The following is a 24,562-nucleotide window of genomic DNA, read 5'->3' as shown; positions in this document are numbered from 1 at the left end:
GCCAGAGGGGAGACACAACATGCTTCTGCTTTCTGTTAAGATGAGTGGGGGACCAAAGCCTCAGGGCTTGATTCCAAGGTCCTGGGAGGGGGCAGGGCGAGGCTGAGCTATGGCTTGCTGCACTGGAAAATAACTTCATTGAAACCAGATACCTTCCTGAGAAGCGCCACTTGCCTCCCAGACGTCTCAGCAGCCTTGCATGGCCTCGCTTCACAGGCAGCAGGTGCAGCTAGTTGGAGTTGCTTGGCCTTGCAAGATCCACAAACTGTTTGCAATTCATCTTCAGTTCTCATTCCCAACCAGTACTTAGAGAATCAGCGTGGCTTAGTGGGGTGGAGTGCTTCTCACTATTTTCATGCCAGGGCCCCTCCACAAGCCCCTGCCCAGTGTGTAAAAATCCCTGTCCCATTTATTATGGGAAGATCAGGTGCTGACATTCTCCTGATACCTGTATCTGACTCTGAGGTTGGGAGCACCTGATCTAACGGATACAGCATGGGGCCACTGCTGCCACTGACTGACCTCACAAAGTAGCTACTGAGGTTCAGTGTTTGTGAAGTGCTACAAAAGGACCATGCAAGGCTGTTGTTAAATGGTGTCATCAGTAACACTGAAATGGAATATAAGTGACATCACAGTAACTGTACAACAATCGGGGTTTTTTCCAGCATACGGCATTTTTTAATCACAGAGAATTCCGATGTGCTTTGCGACCTACCGTGTCATTGACATATGGGGGGGGGGGGGGGGGGAGAAGGACAGCAGGAGCTCGGATACCATGGTGATGGATGTGAGAAAGAACCTGGCTAGATTAGAAAAGAACCAGTGCATAGAACAGCACACAGCATTAGGGGAGAAATGGGAAATTTTGCCCTATGGCACCAGCTCAAAATCTGTGTTTGTATCATATGCCTTTGGATGTTAGTCTGTAAGAAACTGATTGGATCTAGATTTTTAGACTGTGGTTCTCAAGGGAGCCTAGAGCAAGTTAGGAACCCACCTTCTCTTGGCTTTCTATGGGAGTTATGTGCATAATTCTCTTAGGAGCTTTTCGAAATCCCATCCTTAAGATCCCAGCACAAAACCATGTATGCTGTAAAGTGCACTATTCTCTGTTTTGCTATTAGAGGGAAGAAAGGCTAAGTCAATGCTGCTGTGATAAGCTTGTTGGGGACAGGGACTGTCTCTTTGTTCTGTGTTTGTACAGCACCTCACGCAGTGGGAGTCCTGATCTATGACTGGGACTTCTAGGAGCTATAGTAATACAAATGGTTGTCTATTTGACCTTCACCCTCGAGTGCCAGCTATTAGGGCCCAGAATACAATATTATCGTGTCCAGTAAAATGAAGACTGATTATAACTGGTAGTGCAAACAGCCCTAGTAATTCTGAGACAGGGTAGAGAATTCTGTGGTTGGCTGCCCACTCACACCTCACATGCGTCAGAACCCACCTTGTGGCTAGGCACCGCACCTGTGTTACTGTCTCGCTATGAGACAGCGGCGGCTGCTGCTCCGACACTTTACGGGTAGAGAGGGAGTGAAAATGAATAAGTGTAGGAACCAGTTTTCATTTGTAAAAATATTGAAAATGAGGCCTGGGGCAGAGGGTGTGAATTGTCTGTAGCCCATAGGAACTGCCAGATGTAAACAGACCAAAGGACTGTTAGATCTGGTGTCCTGTCTCCTGTGCTGCTGGAACAGAACACTGGCCATTTTGTCTGGTATCCTGCTTCCTGCAATGCTAGGACAGACTGCCCGGGGACTCTCAGCACCTCTGGATGTCGGGCATAGGACTCTCACATCGGGCACCCAGAGCCTCAAATGTATTTAGGCTCCCAACTTCCATTGATGATCCAGCCAGGTTCTTTCATTCAGCGATGGACTTCAGTTGATTTCAATGGACATTCAGAGGCTACGTACACTTCTGAGGATCTGGGCCCCAGAAATGGAGACGCTTAGAAATAGCAAACACTTTTGCAAATGAGGTTGTGAGAGTTTAGCCGTGGCAACATGAGCACTCTTAGCTTTAGTAATCCTGTTGTTTCCTCACCAACCGATCTTAGTCAGGCTCATCACACTGAGATATAGCTGGAGTAGGAAAGTGGTTGTCTGTGAAGCTGTGGCATGGCCGGGGGCCTCCTCCTTCTGTCTCTGTTACCATAATGAATGCACCAAACCCACACCAGAACTGTCTGCTCCATTTTCATTTTTACACTCCACCTCCTTTACCACAAACCCCAGCCTTTTAGAATAGTCGTATTAAAATCTAGGGCATGGAGACATGTTAGCCTGGAGCCAGGGGCACAGACAATTTAAGAGGCAATAATGACCTCAAATGAAACCCCCATGAAATAAATAGGTTTTTTTAAAAAATATGCAATATTAAAACGCTTCATTAGATTTTTAAAAAACGAATACCCCCAGCCCCAGCTCTTTGATGCTGCTAGAGATCTGGTACCTGATCCTCAGTTGTGTTAAGGCCCCTTTATGCCATTCTGTCAAAGCGAAAGTGGTAGAAACGACCCCCAGCAAACACCTGCTGCATATGGGACTCCTCTGCTAGCATGAAGCTGCCAGATCAGCCCTAAACAGGCCAGTTTCCCATTCCCCCAGCATTGAATGGGTGTGTCAGTAGCAGGGAGGAAGAATAGCTGGAGTACTCTGCACTATGGCTATTCTCTGTCCCTGGGGGCTTTAGGAAGCAAAGCATAAATTATAGTAGCCATGAGGCTGCTCTCCCTTCCACTGAGGGCTAGGCAGGCCCCTGCCTAATGCCAGACTTAGAGGAGCACTGCTTAAATTCATCTTTGCCCTCCTTCCCGATCCTGTGCCAAGTACAGTCCACTGAGAGTTGGGGCCATTTTTTTATGGGGCCCTGGGATGTTTGTTGTTAAGGTTTTAGAAGAAAACTAATAATTAAAGTAATAATAAAAGCACTGTTTGTTTTAATACCCATCACATTAAGTGAAAGGCACAAATTCCTGATAAATCTGCTGTTTAAGCTGAAAGCAGCAGCTTCCCCTTTTTCTCAGAAGAAGGAAGAAGATGGCGTTTGGAGTCTGATCGTCGAAAAGCCTAGAGATGTCCCCGTCCTTCGTTTGTGCTGCATTGCCCTCTGCTGCAGCCAGGTTGGTGAGTAACCTCCACCGCCTGCCCCCACTCGTCCATCCTGGCTGCCTTTCCCACATTTGTCAATGAGGCGATGACTAAGATGTTGAATGGCTTCCTTCTCAGAGAGGACAGGTTGTTCAGTAGGGGGACATATATTGCGTTCAAGCAAACTTCTGCACGTGCGCGCACACACAAAAAGCAGAAGGCACTGCTCCTACACTCCCTGGAATGGTCAGCTGTGACCCCTCTTAACTTGTTCCTCATTTGGGGCGAAGCATGCAGAGGGACAACACCAGGCCTAGGCGCTATGTAAGTCCTCAGATGTTCCATCTGCTCTGATTTAAAAAGCAGCTTTGAAACCTAGGTTGTTGAATCAGCGCAAATGCCTTGTGCGGCCCCTCTTATTTCAGAGCCTGTGTCCTATTTTCCTACTAAGCTTCAGATGCTTCTCCAAAGGAAGGACATCTGTGGTGTGTCAGTCTCATGCAGGCCCAGTGCGCTGGGGTGAATTTCACCCCAGCTGAGCAATATGTTGAGAGGGGTGATGGAGTAGCTGAAACATTTATCTTTGCAGCAACACCTTGTGAGTGTTTGACTAACAGAGGGCACTTTTCAGCCTGCCCTTCACTTCTACTATGGCTTTCTCTCCGGCATTTCCTTCCGAACAGCTCACACACTCCAGTGATTCATCCGCTGCATGTCAGCCACTCGCTTCACCATGGAAGTCCCAGCCTGGCGTGACTGCACAATTGTGCAAGTCTGTACTTTGTTGTTGTGGCTTTAGGAGGATTGTCCCCGGATTCTGCCACATGGTCAACCCACTGCTTGCTCCATCACATTCATCGGTAGGAAGTGTGCAGCTTAAACCACAGACCGAGCGTGGTATGTGAAATGAGTGTCATTTGGGTGCGCAAGAAAAGAGTGACAACCATCAGTCGTGCCTCAGCATTAATGTCCAGTGGGAGGCAGAGCTCGGCACATGGACTTGTGAGTCACACAATTGTCGGAGTCAGAAAGGACCGCTCCTGGGCATTGTCTGTCTAGTGCTGTCTGCATTATGGCAGGGTGGATCTTGCTACTCAGTTTGTCATTCAGGGGTATGTATTCTAGCCTGGTGGGTGAACCTATGCCTTGCTTGGCAGCTTGTTCCAGGGCCACGGTGTTTTCAGTAGGGACTGGTGAACTTGTTGGAGCTCAGTGGCTTCCAAACTGCATGAACTGTGTACTTTAGGTTTGCAAAACTAGAACAAATGTTCAACCTCTTTTTTCCCTAATATTGAAACCCAGTCCCTGCCCCCCTCCACTCCAGGGTGATTTAACTGGGCCCAACTCTGCAATCCTTAGTCCTTGCAGTGCTTCAATAGGAATTTTGTCTGGGTGATGACTGCAGGGTCGGGCGCAGGGTGTACGGGACAGTGGACAGAAGGGGGTTAAGCACTTCCAGTGTGTTTCAGGCCCTTTAGCTGAGCTTCAGTGGCCAAAACGTAGTGAATGAATTGGAGCTAGCTGGCTGTGCAATGGGGGTAAGTGTCAGGAAGTTGAGCATGCGCAGGGTTAGCTGTCAGGAAGAAGATACCCAGCAAAGAAACCATATTCTATGTGGGGAAAAAAATAAAAAAACACCATTTCTTAGTTGTGTAACGCTTGCCAGGTATTACTGTAACAAGGGAAGGCAGGTGAAGATTGTCAGGAACTTAAACTTGCCTGCAGTGATGCAACATAATAGATGCAATGATTATGACTTTTATTATTTCTGTGGCACCAGCATCTACAGGTCCCATCAGGGGTCAGATTGTTGCGCTATGCACTGTGCAGAACTAATAAAAAGACAGGCCCTCCCACAAAGAGAGGTCAGTTTATACATCTAATGAGAGACAACCACCGGTGATGGATAAAATGATAAATGAGGAGGGGTAAGCTGTGAAAGAAGCCTGCTTAGCTTAATAAGTGGCAATGTCAGCACACCCCTTGCCAAACCATTGTACAGTAAGAATGAGCAGTGGATTAGTAAAAGCTGGAGCGGGTGTCACTGCTCACTCAAGCAATATATGCCCCCTGCCTGAGTCCTGCCTCCCCCCTGCACGGGGCTCCCTGCTCCTCCCCCATCCCCCCGGCACATTCCTCTGCAGCCCACTTTTTTGACAAAAGTAGGCATTTGTCCCATGTGCTCCTGCCAACTTGATCAGTTGGCAAGAGAAAGTGGGACAAATGCCTACTTTTGCCAAAAAGGTCAGGATGGCCAAGACAGGGCTTAAGAAAGGGACTGTCCCAGCCAAAATGGGATGTATGGTCACCCTACTCCTAAATTCACACAGAAAGTCTTTGACAGAGCCAGGAACTGTGAACCCAGGTCTCCTCCATCCAAGTCTAATGCCTTAACCCCAAGGTCACCCTTCTTGTCTGTGAGCTCATTCCATAGGCTGTCATTGCAAACTTAACCTAGATAGCATGCTCGCAGCCTGCACTGTAACTGCAGTTGCGTGCCATGCTGGGGAGACGATTTGTTTTCATCTCTAGTGTTCTCGGTGCGTGTGAGCAGGTATATTGTAGGTCAGAGGGCTCGGTCACGCTTGGAGCCCGGAAGCCCTGCGGGAACCACGGAACTGTAATCCGCATCCAACACGTGAAGCCGCTCTCTGATTGAGACAAAGATTAGGCGAGATGAAGGCGAGCCAAAAGGAAGGTTAGAAGACGCTTGTGCTGTGATTCTGGTTTGATGTAGGTGTCGTGAGTCATGGGGATGACTTCTAATGGTGCTCTAAGTGTGTCAGCTTGGTAGCCTGCTCTGTAAACTGTGCAGCCGTGTGAAGAGGGACTGCCGGGGACCTTGCTGTCCCCTCCCATCCTGAAGTAGCCTGCCCTAAGGGATAGCCAGAATGGGCACATAGTACCCACCACCCTGCACAAGCAAACACTTCTTTCAGTAGCACCTCCTCTGCCCAGATGACAGGGCAAGGGCTTTTTCTTGTATTTCAGTAATACCAGTCTGGAAAACTTCTGGAGATCATGTACATGGAAATAGGCACATGTATGTGTTTATGCTTACCAAGTGTGTGTGTTTAAGATATTCCAATCATCTCTGCACCATGGATCTAAACACCCCTGCAACTTGGGAACAAAGTTTGCCTGCAGATTTAGCTCTCAGCGTCTCCATTTTGTGGCTAGGGCTCATCTCTCATCATCCACCCAGCCAACCGGCTTCCTCTGCTGGGAATCCCGCAAGATAAATCTCTCGGAGTACTTCCTCTTCTGGCCCTGGCTGAAACGCAAAGGTGCGTATGTCCGTTTCTCTCTCTCAGCTCACCTTACTGTGTTCCCATTCAACAATAATCCATCTGCTATCACAGCGAGCAGCCATCCTTCCCCCAAAAAGCTCATGTCAATATCTTCATTTCTTTCTGCATCGAGTTACTCCTGTGGCACCAGGTAACTGGAAATCTTTTTTTATCTGTACAGCAAGAGGCATCCGGTCTGCTTCCTTCCTTTGGTTACTTTAACCATAATGACTGAGTCTTACTGAAAAACTGACCACAGCCTAGCAGACAAAAGAGGCGTTCTCTTTGCAGAGGACAGTGAATCCAAGTCAGGTTGCAAAAGTCTTATTGTGCCAATAGGCTAGAGTGGCAAGGAGAACTGAAATCCCATTTGGGAGAAGTCAGAATGTATTGGAGACCAAGAGGATTAATTTATGGCTCTGGCTCCAGTGTAGGCTTTCAGACTCCCTTCAGCTCTAATATATCTCAATCCTAATCTCCAGCATCCCGCAGTGTCCTAGGACTGGGGTCCCCATCACGGTAGCTCAGTCAGTGCCTCTCAGACGTCAGTATCCTTGTAAGAGCCCTTGTTATTCAAGTACTGGAGCGTGCCATACACCCAACTACTCTGTCACTGCTCCTCAAAACTGGTTTGCAAAACCTCTTGGTTCTCCTTCGCACAAGCTGCCCACACTGCTACTTTGCATAGCGGTTTTGCAGTGCAGAGCAATGCCAACTAGGGATGAAGATGAACACCTGCTGTGCTTGGTGTCAGGGGCTACCTTGTTTGGGATATGAATCCAGATTCCCAGTGGTGAAAAGCTAGTGCACTAAACTGCACTCCCTGGTCCCTGAGGAGGGACAAGTTATATAGCAGGGGAATGATGTGTCCAAGAAAGGAAGCAGGGTAGCAGTATCTGTCAGGACCAAAGCTAAAGGAGTATGAAATAAGGGAATTGCTTGAAACACTGGCGCTGCAGTTGTACCAGGTGCATTTCATACAGGCCATTCCTGTATCTTCACGGTATAAAAATGAGTATCTGACAAAGATGCATTATGCCAAAAATGCAGCTTTGATTAAAAATCTACTTGGCCAAATTCTGTGCAACCACATTGACCTGTAACCCTATTGATGCACGGGTAGAACACTGCCGATGTTATCTCGTGGCCTACAAATATTTTTATGCTGGTTTTAAAAAAAAATGTTCGGAACCATGGTGTGCCTAAAAACAAGAATGCCAGTGAAAGTGACTGGAAATTGGAGTGAAACTGATAAGCTTGCTGATTGAAATCCATAAATGGCTGGGCTTCAATGGAGGAATGCAAAATGGACATGTATTGTTCTAATCAGGGTTTATTAGTAACAGGGGTAGAGAACACTGACATCTGTATGTATACATGTATTCTTTATAGCTAGGTGTTGAGAGGCTGTAGCGATGGGTGTAGCTTTGTAAAGGAGATAAACAATAAGGGTTGTTAATACTATTTCTATTGTGCTAGTGCCTAGAGGCTGCAGCTACGATCAGGACTGCATTGTGCTGGGTGCTGTACAAACATACTAAGAGACAGCCCCTGCCCCAAAGAGCTTCCAGTCTATTTAGACAAGGCAAACAAAGGAAGTCCCCATTTTATAGATGAGGAATGGAGGAGGTACAGTAGATTAGATCCCAATTGTAGTCACTGGAATTTAATCACATGCCTATAATTCAATACCTGTTTGAGTGCTGGCCTGGATAGGGAAGATTTAAGCATATGCTTAAAGGGTTTCTTGAATCAGGGCCTAATTGACCTGGCCAAGGTCACACAGGGATCTGTATTTGACTGTTTCTTTAATCACCATGTTAATTCAGGTGTGAGCCCCATGTGAGCAATGGCTACTAAAAAGGCTCTGCAAAGGGATTCATCCCTTTCTGTCCACATTGAGTCCCACTGATTCAGAGTGCCCTAGCAGATCCCTCTGGATGAGGGGGGACTATCTATGATCATGTATCCTAATGTGAGCCGCTCAAGGAAGGCAGAATGTTATTTACAACACCAAAATAAATGCCATTCCTCTAGGTGGTGAGCAATATTTCACCTTCATAACCGTGTTAATAAACTGAAAGAATAGAATAGATCAGATTGCTGTTAGAAAACATAAAAAGTTTATTTTTACATACACATAAAAACAGATGAAAATTCTGCAGTCATGCACACGAACACATTAAAAGAGCACTTAGCAAAGGCATTGCTCTCTAAACAGCAACACGTCTTGCAGAACTGAAATTGCAGCTGGCGAGATGGACCTTTTGAGTCTGGTTGCCGTAGCTGTAACCCATTTGCCCAGTTCACAGCCCTGTGACGTCACTCAAGCCAAAGGGAGTTTTGCTGGACTAAGAGTGCAGAGTTGGCTTGACAGGAGTTTAATGCAAAAAGGGGCAGACTTTTGCAGAAGCCTGATTGAATTTTACACCTGTTTACACCAACGCCTACCCTTACTCTGACTTAGGCACCGTCTCTAAGTGAATTTTAGCCCTTTGAGTTGCAGAACCGCACTGTTGCAGTTGGGCTGGTTACTTCTGTTGCATAACCAGCTTCACTGTAACGCGTTCCCAGGACGGGGACACAATCCCCGCCCTTGTGGCGTTAGCTCTGAAAATACAAGCTAAGTATAAATCTCCTTCTCTCTTTTTGTAATGGTAACTTACAAAGCACAGTAACACGAATGACAAACTGACAGTGTTTCATTACAGTGGAGCATCCTAGTGCTTCTAAATATTAGAACCCCGCTCCCAAACATTACAGCATTTCACTCTCTGTTATTCTCTGCATATTAAGCCCATGAAACAAGGGGGAATCAAATGCTGACATACAGAGAATACTGACTCTATAGGTATATAGAACCAGCATTGCTTGTAACATTTCTAGTGTAGCATTTGCCTGTTGCAGCTCCTGGTTCATAATGTGAGAAGAAAAGCAAAACAAACCATTGCCAGCCCTATGTGCAGCTTCATGCATTTGAATGCAAATTACCAAATCCACCTTAAAATGGTGGGTAATAATTTAAATTATCCCCCGTAGCCCTAACCAGTCAGTGAGTTAATCCCAGTCATAGACTGAAGGTTAAGGCACTATAGCTTGACTTTCAAAGGTGCAGAGCCCCTGCAGCTCCCTTGGGCTTCAAGGACCACTGTGGATGCCCCCAGCAGCTCTGAAAGTCAGGTGATTAAATGGCTAGTAGCAGTTAAAAATTAAGTTCTATTAGAACCAAAGCATTTCATTGCAAATACTATTTTTTCTTATGATAGTGAGCTAAGATTTAAACTGAGGTCAGGTTGATCAGAGTCTGTTGTTTGTTACATCATCCGCTGGTGTTTCCTAGAGAATTTAAGGTTTTGAATGTAAACCCTGCACCCCCAAATTTCATTTCATGTAAAAGCTGACCAAAAAGCCTTTTTGGGAAAGAAAAAGCCCTCTGTTTTAGCTATAATTAATGGGCTATTTTAATGCTTGAGAGCTCTCATTCTAGAGAACAGGTTAGTTCCCTTTCTGAATTACAGAACAGAGACAATGTCTACAGTTGTTTAGCTCAGGGAGTAAGGCCCTGATTCAGCAGAGCCCTTAAGCATGTGCTTAACCTTAAGCACATGAGTAGAAGTGCTTTGCTGGATTTGGGGCCTAGAACTCCTGATTAGACAGACCCTGACTTCAATGGGATTACACCAGGGATGAGTATGACTCATTATTTTCTCCCTCAAGAGTATTTCCTGAAATATAAGTTTTGGTATTTCCAAGCTAAGTGTAAAAATAGCACAATCATACAATGTACAAATATCAAACAATAAATAATAGTTTAAAAATGACATTGCTTCTTCCTATTTAAAAAAATAAGACATCTGTAAATGTAAACAATGAGGTATTGGAGGTAATAAATACTTAATATGGTAGGCACAATATGATTTTTAAAGTACAGTATTAATACTGTTCAGCCATAACTCTTGGCCCAAACCATAAGATTATTCTCTGTCTCATGTGTTTGGAGAGTCTAATGTTACTTTTATAAAACAGCAGTTTCCTTGTTGTGAAAGATGCAGAACTTTTTGGGGTTTCACTTTCCCATCTTCTTCATCAAGTATTCTTCAATGTAGTTAATGAAGATGTCAAATTCTCCCATTGCCTTATAGATTCCTTTCTCTTGTAACTAGGGGGAGGGGAGGAGCAGAGAAAATAAATTACTTAATATCAATTAATTTTACACATTAGTAATTAAGTGTCTAATAAATCACAAGGTAATTTAAGTTAAAGCCTGATAAGCCTAGATGCACAATTCATAGAGTGAGTGGAAATGTTACTCAGATTCTCATTAAACCACAAATGTTGAATCACAGCTAACTCATAGGTGATGGGAGAATTGATATGTAGTTTGCAAGCAATTCATTAAGTGTATTCCAAATTTGAATTGCTTTGTTTGGAGATGTAGCTCTTATGATATACTTCTGTTCTCTGATTGGCTGAATGTAACGTTTAGGATCAGTTTCCAATGGGAATGCTTGTGATTAGGAAGTCAAAATTGGCTTCCCACAACGATCCTGCTTGACTTGCTTAAAATACTTTCATTTGACAGAATATTCAAGGATAAGAAACCGAAGTAATGCAAACACACTCAAAGCAAACAATGGTTTTGGAAAAAAAACAACCCAAACCTCTGCCGATTTTTTTAATGCAACATTTGCCCAGCTGCAACAGGACTCGTAATACCAGCTTTTGGACAATGTGAACTGATAGACTCATGACTAACTCATTTGTGGTTGTAGAATAGACCATACTGATGTTTGTTTAGATAATTTGTACACACTATAATTCCGTCTACAATGTAAACTGTTTTCCTGCAGTTGCTCTGGCTAATGCAGTTACTGTATCTATCTGACCCAGCCCCATTGCATAGTCATGTGCTTACTGAGTGCCCCATAATCTTTAGTGTACTTATTTTCGCAAAACAATGGTGGGGTAGGGATGTGCTCTTATCCCCATTGTTCAGATAGGGAATCAAGGCCCAGAGAATGCCCCAGGTCTTACAGGAGTCTCTGGTAGAGCAGGAACTGGAACATGTCTCTCCAAAATCTGAGGCTGGGCTATCTTTCCCCTCTAACAGTTAACTGTTCTAGAGTCAACATGTCCTTCGCTTTGGTATTAGCGTTAGCCAAACCCGAGAGTCCAGGTTCAGTTTGCCTCACCAATCATCACTTTTGATACTTCTCCAACCCTCATCTGAAAAGTCTAACTCTCTTGAACGTGAAAAAGTGTGTGTGTGTGTGTGTGTGTGTGTGTGTGTGTGGAGGGGGGTGTAGTATGAAGCTCGAATGGACCATTGTTATGGTGTTGCAGCATTTCTGATCCCAATACAGGCCAGAAATGCAAAAGCAAATGATCCTCGTAAAAAAAAAATCTGGTTTCAATAGTGGGCCAGGTTTCAGGGGCTGGGTTATTTATTTATTTATACTTATTTTATGAGTACCTGCATTGGAATTCCCTCCACCCCCATGCTTTTTTTTTTTTTTTTTGCCACTTTCTCATGTTTTCAGTATTGCCAACCCCAGAGTTTTCCCATAAGGATCTGATGCTGCTCCAACTGAAGTCATTGGCCAAACTCTATTGACTTGAATGGGATGACGGATTGCTCCCGAACGACATGGTTAGCAGTTGGACAGGAGAGTTACCTTATCGTATGTTTCCTTGATCTGTTTTATGGTTTGGTTCCTCTTCTCGCAAGTGAAGAATCTGTGCTGTGGAGGAAAGCAACCAGGGATTTTTAACAAAACATCCTTCCTTTACGGTACAGCTCTGGATGGGTGAGAGACAGGCTGCCCCAGCCCAGCCAGTGCACAAAGGGGTCTTTCTGGAAATAGGGTGTGTGCTTGGGAAACTATTATTGAATCCTTTATCCCCACTCCTCCTGCCACGGCAGCTCCTCAGCTCCCCAGCCCCACTTGCCCACAAGGCTGTGCTCTCCCGCTTTTTACCAGCTTTCCTCTCCCCTCATCCATTTCTCTCGCTTCCTTGAAAATTCCCCTCATCTCCCCCATGTCAGCCATGGGTGCCCTTCAAAATTAAGCTTTTGTGATAGATATAAATGAAATCCATTAACAGATATTTATTCTCAAGGGGACTAGCCCAGTGGCCCCCTTGCTAGGGATGTTGTATCCTTTCCCCCTCCCCTCAGCCCTCATTTGTCTTTTTAGATTGTGAGCTCTCTGGAGCAGGGACTGTGGCGACTTTGTACCGTGCCCTACCCAAAGGTGGCTGGATCCATTCTGGGACCTCCAGATGCTACCCCTATGCGGATACCAATAGCCATTATGTTCGAGGAGTTCTAGTAACCCAGCTCAGCAAACAGTCTGTGTGATGCTCTCTCAGGGAGGGTTCACCCTCCCCTTTGCTGAACTGCTTGCTCACTGACTGAGTCATTTCACCACCAGATGACAGAGTCAGGACACCACAGCCAGGCAGTTCCAGGAGCTGAGGCTGCATTCAGCTTTAGTTCTGCCGTCCCAGCCTGTGAGAGCAGCTCCTTTCAGGTAAGGGCTTCAGATGAACCCTTTTAAATTCATCTTTGATTAGTGTTTACTACAGGGCTGCAGGCTGGCCTTTAAAAAATAAATAATTGTTTCTAAAACTTTACAACTGAATCTTGATGATACAAATCATAGATTCCTAGATAGCAGGGGCCTGAAGGGACTGCTTGGGTCACCCAGTCTGACATTCCCCAGCTGCAGTCTGTGTGTGTCCATCTATCTCTGGTCTATATACGGTGAAATCTTCCCCATGATGAGTAAAGTTCTGCCTCCCTTTTATGTAATGACCAGGATGTCAGTCCCCAGAGTCCAGCTGGGCTGTATTTTTAATGTGCCTGTCACTGTGCTGTCTACACTGACATCAGTGGCCAAGCTCCCATCAACCTCAGTGGTGCAGGATCAGTCTGAAGGTAGCTTGGCAAAACCTTTGTAGGCCTTCTCCCCTATAACACCACCCTTAGCTTCTTGTTGAGTCATGGCACCAATGGATTTGCAGACCCCTCTCTTCACTGTTGACCTGTACTGCAACCCCGCAGCGCCGGTGGCAAAGAACTTTTAAGAAGCTCTCCATCAAGCTGCAGAGGTTTCATGCTGCAGCTTTGCTTGGGATACCAGCTTGTGTTCAGCTCCCTGGGAACTTGGCAAGTGACCTGCGAAATGGGACCAATACTCACACAGCGCGTCAGTGTCTGCTTCAGGTCCAGCAGCATGATGCCAATATTGGCCACGCTCCGCTTGGTGTGTGTGCTGCTGCTGGTCGCCTTCGGTAAGACTTCATCCAGGTAAAATCGGATCATGTCTATCACTGACTGGCAGCCCAAATAACCCTGGAGGAAGAGGAGTGAGTTGCGTTAATGACATGCCACCACAAATGTCAGGAAACGGCATAAACAGCTGTCAGAATCAGTCATTCAGTCGTCATCACTGACCAGAGGTTTGGTTCTATGGGTTATGCAATGCACCTTACAGAGTGCTTTCCACAGTGCTGTACTGCCATCCTGTGAGGTTGGTAAATAAGCATTATTATCCCTGCTTTAAAGATGGAGAAACTGAGATGTAGAGAGGTAAAGCTATTTGCCCAAGCCCACAGACAGCAACAGCATCCTGGAAATCCAGAGTTCAGACTCCCAGTCCTGTGCGCTGACCACTAGTCCTCCCCCCCCCCCCCCCAACAAAAGCATGAGAACAGAAACAGAGCAATCTCAAAGGGAGTGACTATCTTAGACAGATGTTATACAGGCAAAGATACAATGAAACCAGTTTTCATAGGTATGATATTCTTATCATACTACCAGTTTTAAAAACACCTTAAACTTTGTATAGTACTTCCAGCTGCCTCTGTTAGAATGGCATTAGCTTAGAATTAGAGTCACAGTGTACAACAAAGTTCTCACCTTAAAATCTTCCAGTAAATCCTCCTTTAGCAATAAGATGTCAAGTTCATCATCTTTGGCTTGCTGTAAAAGTATGCAATGGAAATGTCAGTTTTACCAAGGTAGGCAGCCTACAATATCTTCATTTCTACTGTGTAAAAGTACTTCAGTTCATCAAACTGTCTGGTTTGCCTGAGTGTGTGTGTTTGTCGTCTTAAGGCAAACACTGGAAATAAAAGCATCTGAACATAGAGAAGTTTTGTGTGTTGATACACAACATCACACAGTAATAACATTCAGGTGCTGATACTGTCCCACGTCTGTGCAATTAGCTTGAAGTCAAAAGAAGACAGAAAAAATGAAATCACATTGTGGGTGATTTATTTGACATGTTTAATTTCTTTAGCCTGCCTTTCAAACCCTGCTTACTTTCTTTTAACTTCAGATAGTGTGCACATAACCGCACCCAAAATTACTGTGATATATAACAACAGGTCTATTAAGGAACTACTTGATCCTGTTACCAGCACTTCACTCAGAGACTTGTAGCAAACTCTGATTTAAAGTCTTAAATCCTATATACCTACCAACTGTCATGTTAATTTGGCTGATAATACAAACACAATGCCACTATTCGGTGATTTAACCTAGAGGGATGACATCTCATTTTTTTATATCATTAGTACATAATGCCATTGATTTTATATTGCAATTTAGATGCATTTAAGGCAATATTGGTACTAATACAATTACAAATGCTATGCATCCCTTTTTGCATGATTACTTTGCTCAGCTGTCAGCAAGACCATTCCAATACATCTCCCACCACAAAGGTTTAATGCCACCCGGGCAATCTATTCACAGATAGCATTCCCATGCAGGAGAGGGAAATGTGCACTAAATTCTCTAGACACAGAATAATGTCTTTCTGGCTTTGGTTGTAGCTTAATGTTTGTTCTTTAACACAACTTGAAAGCTATAGTGAAATATTTCCATCTCATCCCTCATTAACTTCAATGGAGTTGCACCCACTTACACCAGAGTTGAATTTATCCCCGTCAGTAAAGGAATCACTTTAAATGCAATGTCAAAAAAATTAAAATGCCTTAAAATTCACTGTGAAAGCTGCTGATTTTTCTGTAACTGCGACTGGATAACAAAAAATCTTTGCACATTTTCTCTCCCCTTAGCAAGTGATGAAACTAAACTATTTATTTCACCCACAGCAGTGAACACAAAACACAGTATGCCTGCATCTAAATCTTTTCTGCCCAAAGGAGCCTGTCTCCTGTGTGTGGGTTTGCCAAATCACGGAAAGTGCAAAAGCAGTAGACAGAAGGCGACAGGCTTTAACAGGTGTCATACTCACAAAATAATCTTTAACTTCATCAAATGCAATCCGCAGGTCTTTGAGCCGAAGGGGCAGGAGATTGGCGAGTTTTGTGCAGCTTTCTTCAGAGAGCTGGCAGCTGGCCTGTTTGATGCTAGCAATCAGGGCTAGGAAAATGAGTGCTGTGAGAAGTTTCATTTCTCAGCTGAGTTTCTTTCTTGTGGTCCAGTTATTAGTTCAATTTCACAAGAGGCAAAAAAGCCAGATCTGAATGCCTTCACCTTGATGGAGCTCCTGATTTTATACTCTCCAGACATGCTCTCAATTTCCTTTCCCATTTCCTGGGGACTAATATTGGGGTTTTAAGTCATTCATTAAAACCAAAGGTCACAAGAATTTCCAGTAAGAGGCTTCCTGTGCTCTGGCCCTCCCTCCCCTTTCCATACCCCATCAAATCGTTTGTGTTAGACACTGCATTTTTTTTTTTACATAGCTTGCTTCTTGTAAATTTGAATGTGGCTAAAGAATTTGAACATGAAAAGGTGTGGTATGGAGGACACTTCTGCATTCTCATTGGTATTTTCTATTTTTACATGAAAGACCTGTGGTGGGGTGGGGGAAGTGTTTCCATTTTTAAATCTCTGTAATGCATTTACCTAATTTAGAATTTTTCTAGTTCACCACCACCAAGCAAATGTCATTTAAATGGCGATTGAGCCTTTTGAACAGGGAAATATTCACCCCTTATCACCAAGAAGTATGAATTCCCATTTCTGGGTCCTTTCAATGTGAAAATAAACCTTTTATCAATAAACAAATAAAAGTTCTTATGAGGAAATAAATAAAATCTTACCTGGGGTTTATGGAAATCAGTACAGAGCAATTACAGAAATCCCTTCTGACTTTTTCCAAAAGTATGTCTGGCTAAATCCCAACAGTTGTAGTAATTGCAACTTCCCGTTCAGCATTCAAATACGCTATCCAGTTTGTTTCAATTGAACAGAGTATTCTTTATAGTAACCTTCTTCACTTTGCACCATCTTTTTGTGTAGCATTGCTGTGCACTGTTAAATAGCTGCCAAGTTCTCTTACAGGGCATTGTGTGGCAGGGGTGTCTGGAATAACTCTTGTCTTTATTACACACATGCAGACAATATACAGCAATATTCTCCTCTTGGATTCAACTAGGCCCTTGGTGTGTGCTCAGATACCACAGTGACATGCACTTTATAAATATGTGTAATAGTAATTTTAGTAGTGTTAACATCATGGGAGTTGAGGGTCTGATCCCATGCCCACTGAAGTCAATGGAAGTCTTCCTATTGTCTTCAAATCAATAAGCATTGGCTCTGATTCCTAGTCTTCAGATACAATTCCCAAATTCTATGTAAGTGCAGCATTTTTAAGGGAGAACTGCAGTGTGGGTCACTGAAGAGAATTTGATCTAAGTTTAAGAGTTTCTGGGTGAAAGGGCTTATAAATACCAACTATTCCCATTAATCTTTTAAAAATGGTCATAGTTTTCCCTTTTCTGCTCATTTAAAATAAGGATGTTCCTCGTATCTTTAGGCTATTTCATTTTCAGCCACCTCATTTTTAGTTTCTTTATTGCTTTTCGTACAAAGAGTGAAGCGATTGAACCTGTATAACTTTGGCATCTTCCAGATTTTCAAGCAAAAACTATAGGAGGTCTGTGTGATGGGTTGGATCACAGAAACCCTCTTGGGACTGCCACCTGATGTGCTGAGACTACCCCGGGCCCATTTTCCCTGGCAGCTTGGGACTTCAGAACCCTGCCTGGTTGTGCCAGACACGTTAGCCTGCTACAAACACAGACCCAGGTCTGAACTACATCCCCCAAAAGCTGCAGGCTTAACCTAAAAGTGTTTCGGTCTTCAACACCCAGATGCCCAGTTTCCAATGGAGTCCAAACCCCAAATAAATCCGTTTTACCCTATATAAAGCTTATACAGGGTAAAATCATAAATTGTTCACCCTCTATAACACTGATAGAGAGATATGTACAGTTGTTCCTCCCCCTCCCCGGGTACTAATACATACTCTGGGTTAATTAATAAGTAAAAAGTGATTTTATTAAATACAAAAAGTAGGGAAGTGGTTCCAAGTAATAACAGACAACAAAGTGAATTACTAAGCAAAATAAAATAAAACACACAAGTCTAAACCTAATACAGTAAGAAAGGGATTACAGATGAAAGCTCACCCTCAGAGATGTTCCAGTAAGCTTCTTTTACAGACTAGCCTCCTTCTATTCTGGGTCCAGCAATCACTCTCATCCCTGTGGTTACTGTCCTTTGTTCCAGTTTCTTTCAGGTTTCCTTTGGGGGTGGAGAGGCTACCTCTTGAGCCAGCTGAAGACAAAATGGAGGGGTTTCCAGGGGCTTAAATAAACTTCCTCTTGTGGGTGGAAACCCCTTCTCCTCTCCTATGCAGAATCCAGCTCCAAGATAGAGTTTTGGAGTCACATGGGCAAGTCACATGTCCATGCATGACTCAGTTCCTTACAAGCCAGGCCACATTCCCAGGAAAGCTCAGATGTGGATTGGCATCTCAAAGTTCATTGTTGGCTTAAGTGTTTCTTGATTGGATACTTACTGAGAATAGTCTTTCCTCAGGAAGCTGACCAACTGCTTCACTGAGGCTACTTAAAATTAAACAAGTGCACATATTCATAACTTCGACTAAAAAAATGATACATGCTTACAAATAGGATGAATACATGCAGAAGAACATAACCTTTGCAAAGATATGTTACATGGCATATCTAGCATAAAACCTATTCCAGTTATGTCATATTTACACTCATAAGCATATTTCCATAAAGCATTATGGGGTACAACGTCATAGTATGTGCAGGTTATTTGAGATTGGTCTGGACCAGAAGCCCAGTTATGAACACCCTCCAACTTTGGAGTTGAATAAGTCAACCTCTAACTGAGAAAGTTGAGGAAGAAACTTACCCTAACAGCAGGCTATTTCAGAATTATTCACTTCTAGTTTTCTTTTCACCTTCCTCTGAAGTATCTAATTCTGCCAGTGTCTGAGGTAGGATATTGGATTACATGAACCGTGGGTTTGATCCAGTATGGCAATACTTATGTTCCTATTTTTATAGTGTGGGCTAATCACTAATAGATACCCTTACCCTAGCTGCATTATATCTGTAATATACGGACAGAGGTAGTGAAGTAAATGTGTGATTAGACTGCAGGAAAACCATGTAGTAGGTCTTGCAGGATCTATTGTAGTTGCCACCAGACAAATGTATGCTTTTTACTACTAGTTAACTTTATTTCTTTGAAGTTTAAAGAAAACTCCTCCTTCCCCTTTAAAGCCACTGCTCTGTGTTGTTTTAAATTTATCACTCAAAGCATATAGGACTTATGCAAATACTATCATCTCAGAAGCTTTTAGGAAACTAGTTTAATGAGACAAGAACAAATGAGGGGAACAAACTGGCAAGAACCAATCAGTTTTTGGTCTATTTTTTTCAGGGATATGTAAATAATGTCTGCAAAGTTCAAGGGAACAGAAGAACAAGTAAAGAGCTGCTCACTGCTGTGAATGGTTCTGCAGTGGAAGAAGTTGACACGACAGGAACACCTGCCTGCTACAGGAGTTCTTACACCTTCCTCTGAAGCATCTGGTGCTGGCCGCTGTCAGAGATGGGATACTGAGCTGGGTGAACCATGGGTCTGACCCAGTCTGACAATTCAAATGCTCTTTCAATCAACATTTTAAAAAGGAAGAAAGAAAAGTTTGCATAATTAAGAAACATAGGGCCAAACCAATCCCTGCTATAACTCTCTGAAGTCAATGAGATATATTAAGCCTATAGAGCCTAATTTTTCAGGCACTTTTATAGGACATCCAGATTCTGCATTTGAATCATCCTCAGTTTGGTAAGTAATTGTCCAATTTGTGCACTTATATTTTGATCTAAGCGACCAAATATAGGATTTGGATATCCGATGGCAGGCCATCCTAATACAATCCTACATCTGATTTCCGAACTCTAAGATATGGCTTGACATTCCAAGGAAAATACATTTGAATAAATTCACATGATCAGAATAAATGGAGACTCTGTTGGTTTTATAAAAATGATTTTATTTGGGGGTTAGAATTTTGGCTCATGACATTTTGTTTTGTTTTAATTCAACAAAGCTCTAGATCTGTAAAGGACATTTTATGGTAGTCTTGCATTTACTTTTGCTAAGGTGCAACTATTGGGCTCCTGGCCAGTTGCCAATGTGGCTTTTCGAGGGTCACAAGCTTTGAGCATCCCAGCCACTGGAGACGTGTGTCTCATTTCCACCGATATAACAACAGTACTTACCACTTATGGCACTTTTCACCTGAGGCTCTCAAAGAACTTTACAAAGGAAGACAAAGTATCATTATTGCCATTTCAAATGGGGAAACTGAAGCACAGATTGAGGCAGTGTCTTGCCTAAGGTCACCCAGACAGTCAGTGGCAGAGCCGAGAATAGAATCAATCCACTCTTAATAGTCTGGGAGCCATTGTAGGTAAAGTGCCCAGATTATCTAAATCAGTAGTTCTGAAACTTTTGTACTGGTGACCCCTTTCACATAGGAAGCCTCTGAGTGAGACCCTTATAAATTAAAAACACTTTTAAATATATTTAACACTATTATAAATGCCGGAGGCAAAGTGGGGTTTGGGGTTGAGACTGACAGTTCGTGACCCCCCCATGTAATAACCTCATGACCCCCTGAGGGGTCCCGACCCCCAGTTTGAGAACCCCTGATCTAAATCATCATTGTTGTGGTTGCTTCCAAAGGCCGCAGTCACAGGATTCATCTCCCATTGCATTGTGTGCCATACAGACCCAGAGATGAATATGGCTTCTTCCGATGGAAAGCTTCCAATATAAGGCTACAATCCAGTAGAGAGGAGAAGTCAAGTTGACTTCAGTGGGGCTCCCTGCAGGTACAGAGGACTGCCCACATGGTGCTCATGGCAGGGATAAATATAACCCATTGCTTCTTTCATTGCAAACACTCACGTACCTACCTGCAAAACAACTCAGAGACCAGAACTCCCAACACCACTGGGCTCCAGATTAACAGCACTGCAACTGTGGGTTGTGAGTTCAATCCTTGTGGGGGCCATTTAGGTATCTGGGGCAAAAATCTGTCTGGGGATTGGTCCTGCTTTGAGCAGTGGGTTGGAGTAGATGACCTCCTGAAGTCCCTTCCAACCTTGATATTCTATGATTCTAATAGGTGGCACCTTTGGTATTAGGGATTGTGGGGTTGTCTTATTCTAACCTGACCAGCTTCATAGATGGTCTGTAAGGAGCAGCATTTGTTTATTATGATTGAGCTGGTGCCCAAGTGTTTTCTCATTTGGCAGCTGTATCTGTGGGACCAACTGGGCATGTGTGTCATGGAAGCCTGTGCTTAGCACTAAGGTTTGGGGTTAAAATACATCAATGAGTTGTGGGTATTTGTGTTTCTGGCTTGCTTCAGTCCTGCTTGGCTTCCTGGAAATGGACACCCTTACAATAACCTTACACCGGCGACTCGTGCTGGCTGCATGAACTGGGGCGTAATGGTATCACATCGTGAAAATTATCACAGCGGCAGTCAGAAAAATAACCATTTCGGTGCTGAAGATATTTCCTCTGACACTTCTTTCCGTTTCCGCTTTCCTATCAGGACGTCTCTCTTTTTGTTATTGTTTTTTTTTGTGTGTTTTTTTTTTTTTTTTTCTGAGTCATTGCAAGAAAGGCTCAAAATAGTTGTCAGAACATCTTGTATTTAGGAAAGAGAAAGTAGAAATAACCTTAACGTTTGTTTTTTGTTTTTTTAAGGGCAGGTGTTGTTTTGAAGCAATTTGCTATTTTCAACCTATGGTCCACAGACCCCGGGGGACTGCAGACTATGTCTAAGATTTCCAAAGGGATCTGCACCTCCATTTGAAAATTTTTAGGGGTCCGCAAATGAAAAAAGGTTGGAAACCGCCGTGTTACTGTGAGCCCTGACTCATCGCATGACCTTGGATAAGTCACTTCACCTCTCTGTTCTACAGTTCTCTATGAAACGCAATTAGTTTGTGCTGGAAAACCCCTTAGAGGGCCTTGAAGCAAAGATGCTAGCGAAGCCCAAAGAATTATTAATGAGAAGTATTCTATATTAAGGTTAGTATCTTTGCAATTCAGGGAGATACACATGAAGGAAGCAAATTGATAGTTGGCCCCAGGGCATGACTGACTAGGAACAAAGGAATGAAACAGAGAATAGGAAGATTGCAATGGGACAATTTCCCCTCTAATGGAGAAGATACTGTGACAGACCCAGACCAGTGGGGTACAGGAGTCTGGTAGAGGGCAAATATACTGGTCACTGGATGAGTAGTTTTCTGTTCCCTGAGTGACCAGAGAAGGGGCTGCACTAGAGTAATCAGGAACCTGCTAGAACCAGTTAAGGCAGGCAGACTAATTACGACACCTGGAGCCAATCAAGAAGAAGCTGCTAGAATCAATTAAGGCAGGCTAATCAGGGCACTGGGGTTTTAAAAGGAGCTCACTTCAGTTTGTGGTGAGAGTGTGAGGAGCTGGGAGCAAGAGGCACAAGGAGCTGAGAGTGAGAGGGTGTGCTGCTGGAGGACTGAGGAGCACAAGCGTTATCAAACACCAGGAGGAAGGTCCTGTGGTGAGAATAAGGAAGGTGTTTGGAGGAGGCCATGGGGAAGTAGCCCAGGGAGTTGTAGCTGTCATGCAGCTGTTACAGGAGGCCCTATAGACAGCTGCAGTTCACAGGGCCCTGGGCTGGAACCTGGAGTAGAGGGCGGGCCCGGGTTCCCCCCAAACCTCCCAATTGACCTGGGCTGTGGGTTCTTCCAGAGGGAAAGGTCTCTGGGCTGTTCCCCAACCCACATGGTGAATCTCTGAGGCAAGAAAATCCGCCAATAAGCGCAGGAACCAGCAAGATCGAGGAGGAACTTTGTCACAATACCTATCTATGCCTGTGGGTTTTTTTGAATGGGTGACACACTTTCAAAAGACAAGAGCAGGGGCATTTCTAATGAATCATTGCCCTGGACATTGGACATGATCTGAATCATCTCTTATATCAGTCATTTTAGAATCCATTTCTTTTCCCATTCTCTGACGTAGCCAGAGACAGACGGAATGAGGAAGCTGACGAGGACAGAGAAAAGACCAATATCTAAGATCTTGCCTACAGGAGAGAGCTTTTTGAACTGATTCATTAAACCAGTGCAGCCCCACATGTGGATACTCATATTTCAGTTTAAGAGTAGCTTACTTTGGGATGGCTGAAACCTGTCCCCAATCAACTGAAACTAAACCACACAGGAGTGTGTGGGAATTAGCACCAGTTCATTGAATCAATTTAAATTTACACCTTAAGTTAAACAGTGCAACTTTCTGATGTAGACAATGTCTCAGGGCTAATTTATATGCAAAACTTACACTGAAATGGATGGCTGCTTTGGTGCAAGTCTAGGTATGGGCACTCTTGCAGAATAAGTGTCCGCACAGAGACTTGCACCAAAACGACAAAAGGTGTGAATTAAAACTGATTTAGTTATTTCAGTGCAAGACCTAATCCTCTGTCAAATGCAGGCCTCTCTGCCCCGGAGAGTCTCCCGTATCCAGGTCTGGTTTAGCCTCAGAACATGAGCCCCAGAGGAAGTAGTTGGCCTATTTATTTTTCTTTAGTAGTTTCTTTGTGCAGCATTATCTAGAGATGGGACCTTGAGCAAGTCTGAATCCCAATTCTGCACCATTTAAGCCAATGGAGAGATTTACCTTTGACTTCAATGGGAACAGGATTAAGACTCTTAATGGACATGTAAAGGGCAGAGGTAGATCTCAGCTGGTGTAAATTGTTACCGTTCCATTGAAATCAGTGGAGCTATGTCCGATTACGCCAGTTGAAGATCTACCCCCAGTTATGGTTGACCTCTAGTTGCTCCAGATTTACACTGTTGTAACTAAGAGCAGCATTTGGCCTCTTCCTGTACAAAGACTGCAGGACGAGCCCGTGCTTTGTCCATTCCATAAAGGAAACTAGCTCCTCTGTGTGAAATGCTGCTTTGTGTTTACCTCTGTTTCCGTTTTGCAGAGACTTGCATCCGAGATCTTGAGCGTGCAGTTTCACTCTGACTCGCTCTTGCCTAGTGCTATGGAAACACATTCACTGCGCACTACTACGTGGTGGTTGAATGAATGAATGTATGTCCAGGGATGTGGGTGTATCTCTAAATCTTTAGGAAATAGATTTTACGTTTGCCAACAAGACATTTTCAGGAAGGAAAGAATGTTACTGAAAAGTCATTCATGCATTTCTGCTCCATTTCCCACAATCTTCTAAGAACTTCCCTGTGCATAGGCGATACGCTACAACCCAGCGATATTGCTCACTGCAAGATGCATTGCAGTGTGCATTGCAAGATACTGCAGTTAGGGGAATAGTAAACCCCTGCAGTACATCATGTATGGTCCTGCACACCTGAGGAATGCAGCATGGGGAATAAATGCGGTGGCCTTGCAGTATACAACAGGAGAAATTGCACTCATGTTCAGTACTATCTTGCACCCCTGATATACAGAGGGGAATAATAGTATTCCCCTACACTATGCTGTCTGGCAGATATTCCACCTCTGCTGAGCCCAGCATGGGTAATATTGCACAATGGCTGCCTAAAACACTGATCATATTGCACACCAGCCAGGGTAATATACAGTAATACTGTAAATATACAGATGTTGCAGTATCTTTATTCCATGCTATCATTCCTGAAATGCAATAGCATTGTGTATTTATACAGAGCATTTGCTACAAAGATTTCCAATTGCTTTACAAAGGTGGGTCAGTATCCTTCCATTTTTTATTGATGGGAAAGCTGAGCCAACGTCAGGTTAAG

The 24,562-nt window shown here is 43.8% G+C and overlaps 1 protein-coding gene across 1 annotated transcript; it reads right to left on the bottom strand.

Annotated features, from left to right (window-relative positions):
• Positions 1–8,584: 8,584 nt before the first annotated feature.
• IL10 (interleukin 10) lies at positions 8,585–15,878 on the bottom strand. The gene is made up of 5 exons (XM_005306473.3): positions 15,661–15,878; positions 14,313–14,375; positions 13,593–13,745; positions 12,064–12,129; positions 8,585–10,547 (listed from the first exon to the last, which is right to left on the bottom strand). Exons 1-5 carry the CDS (start codon positions 15,817–15,819, stop codon positions 10,455–10,457), a joined length of 534 nt encoding a protein of 177 aa, XP_005306530.1. The 5' UTR covers positions 15,820–15,878; the 3' UTR covers positions 8,585–10,454.
• Between the last annotated feature and the right edge of the window lie 8,684 nt (positions 15,879–24,562).

The sequence above is a fragment of the Chrysemys picta genome, chromosome 4 (assembly GCF_011386835.1).
Source record: "Chrysemys picta bellii isolate R12L10 chromosome 4, ASM1138683v2, whole genome shotgun sequence".
Classification (NCBI taxonomy): Eukaryota; Metazoa; Chordata; order Testudines; family Emydidae; genus Chrysemys; species Chrysemys picta.
The sequence above is the reverse complement of the archived record's forward strand: the minus strand, read 5'-3'. Positions and strand labels throughout refer to the sequence as shown.

What these genes read in the sequence shown, in the direction of transcription:
- IL10 (XM_005306473.3), bottom strand. Translation starts at nt 15,819, where the DNA reads ATGAAACTTCTCACAGCACTCATTTTCCTAGCCCTGATTGCTAGCATC. An exon ending in ATGAAGTTAAAGATTATTTT is followed by an intron (nt 14,376 to 15,660) that starts GTGAGTATGACA and finishes ATACTTTTACAG; the next exon opens with CAAGCCAAAGATGATGAACT. An exon ending in TCAAGGAAACATACGATAAG is followed by an intron (nt 10,548 to 12,063) that starts GTAACTCTCCTG and finishes CCCTCCCCCTAG; the next exon opens with TTACAAGAGAAAGGAATCTA.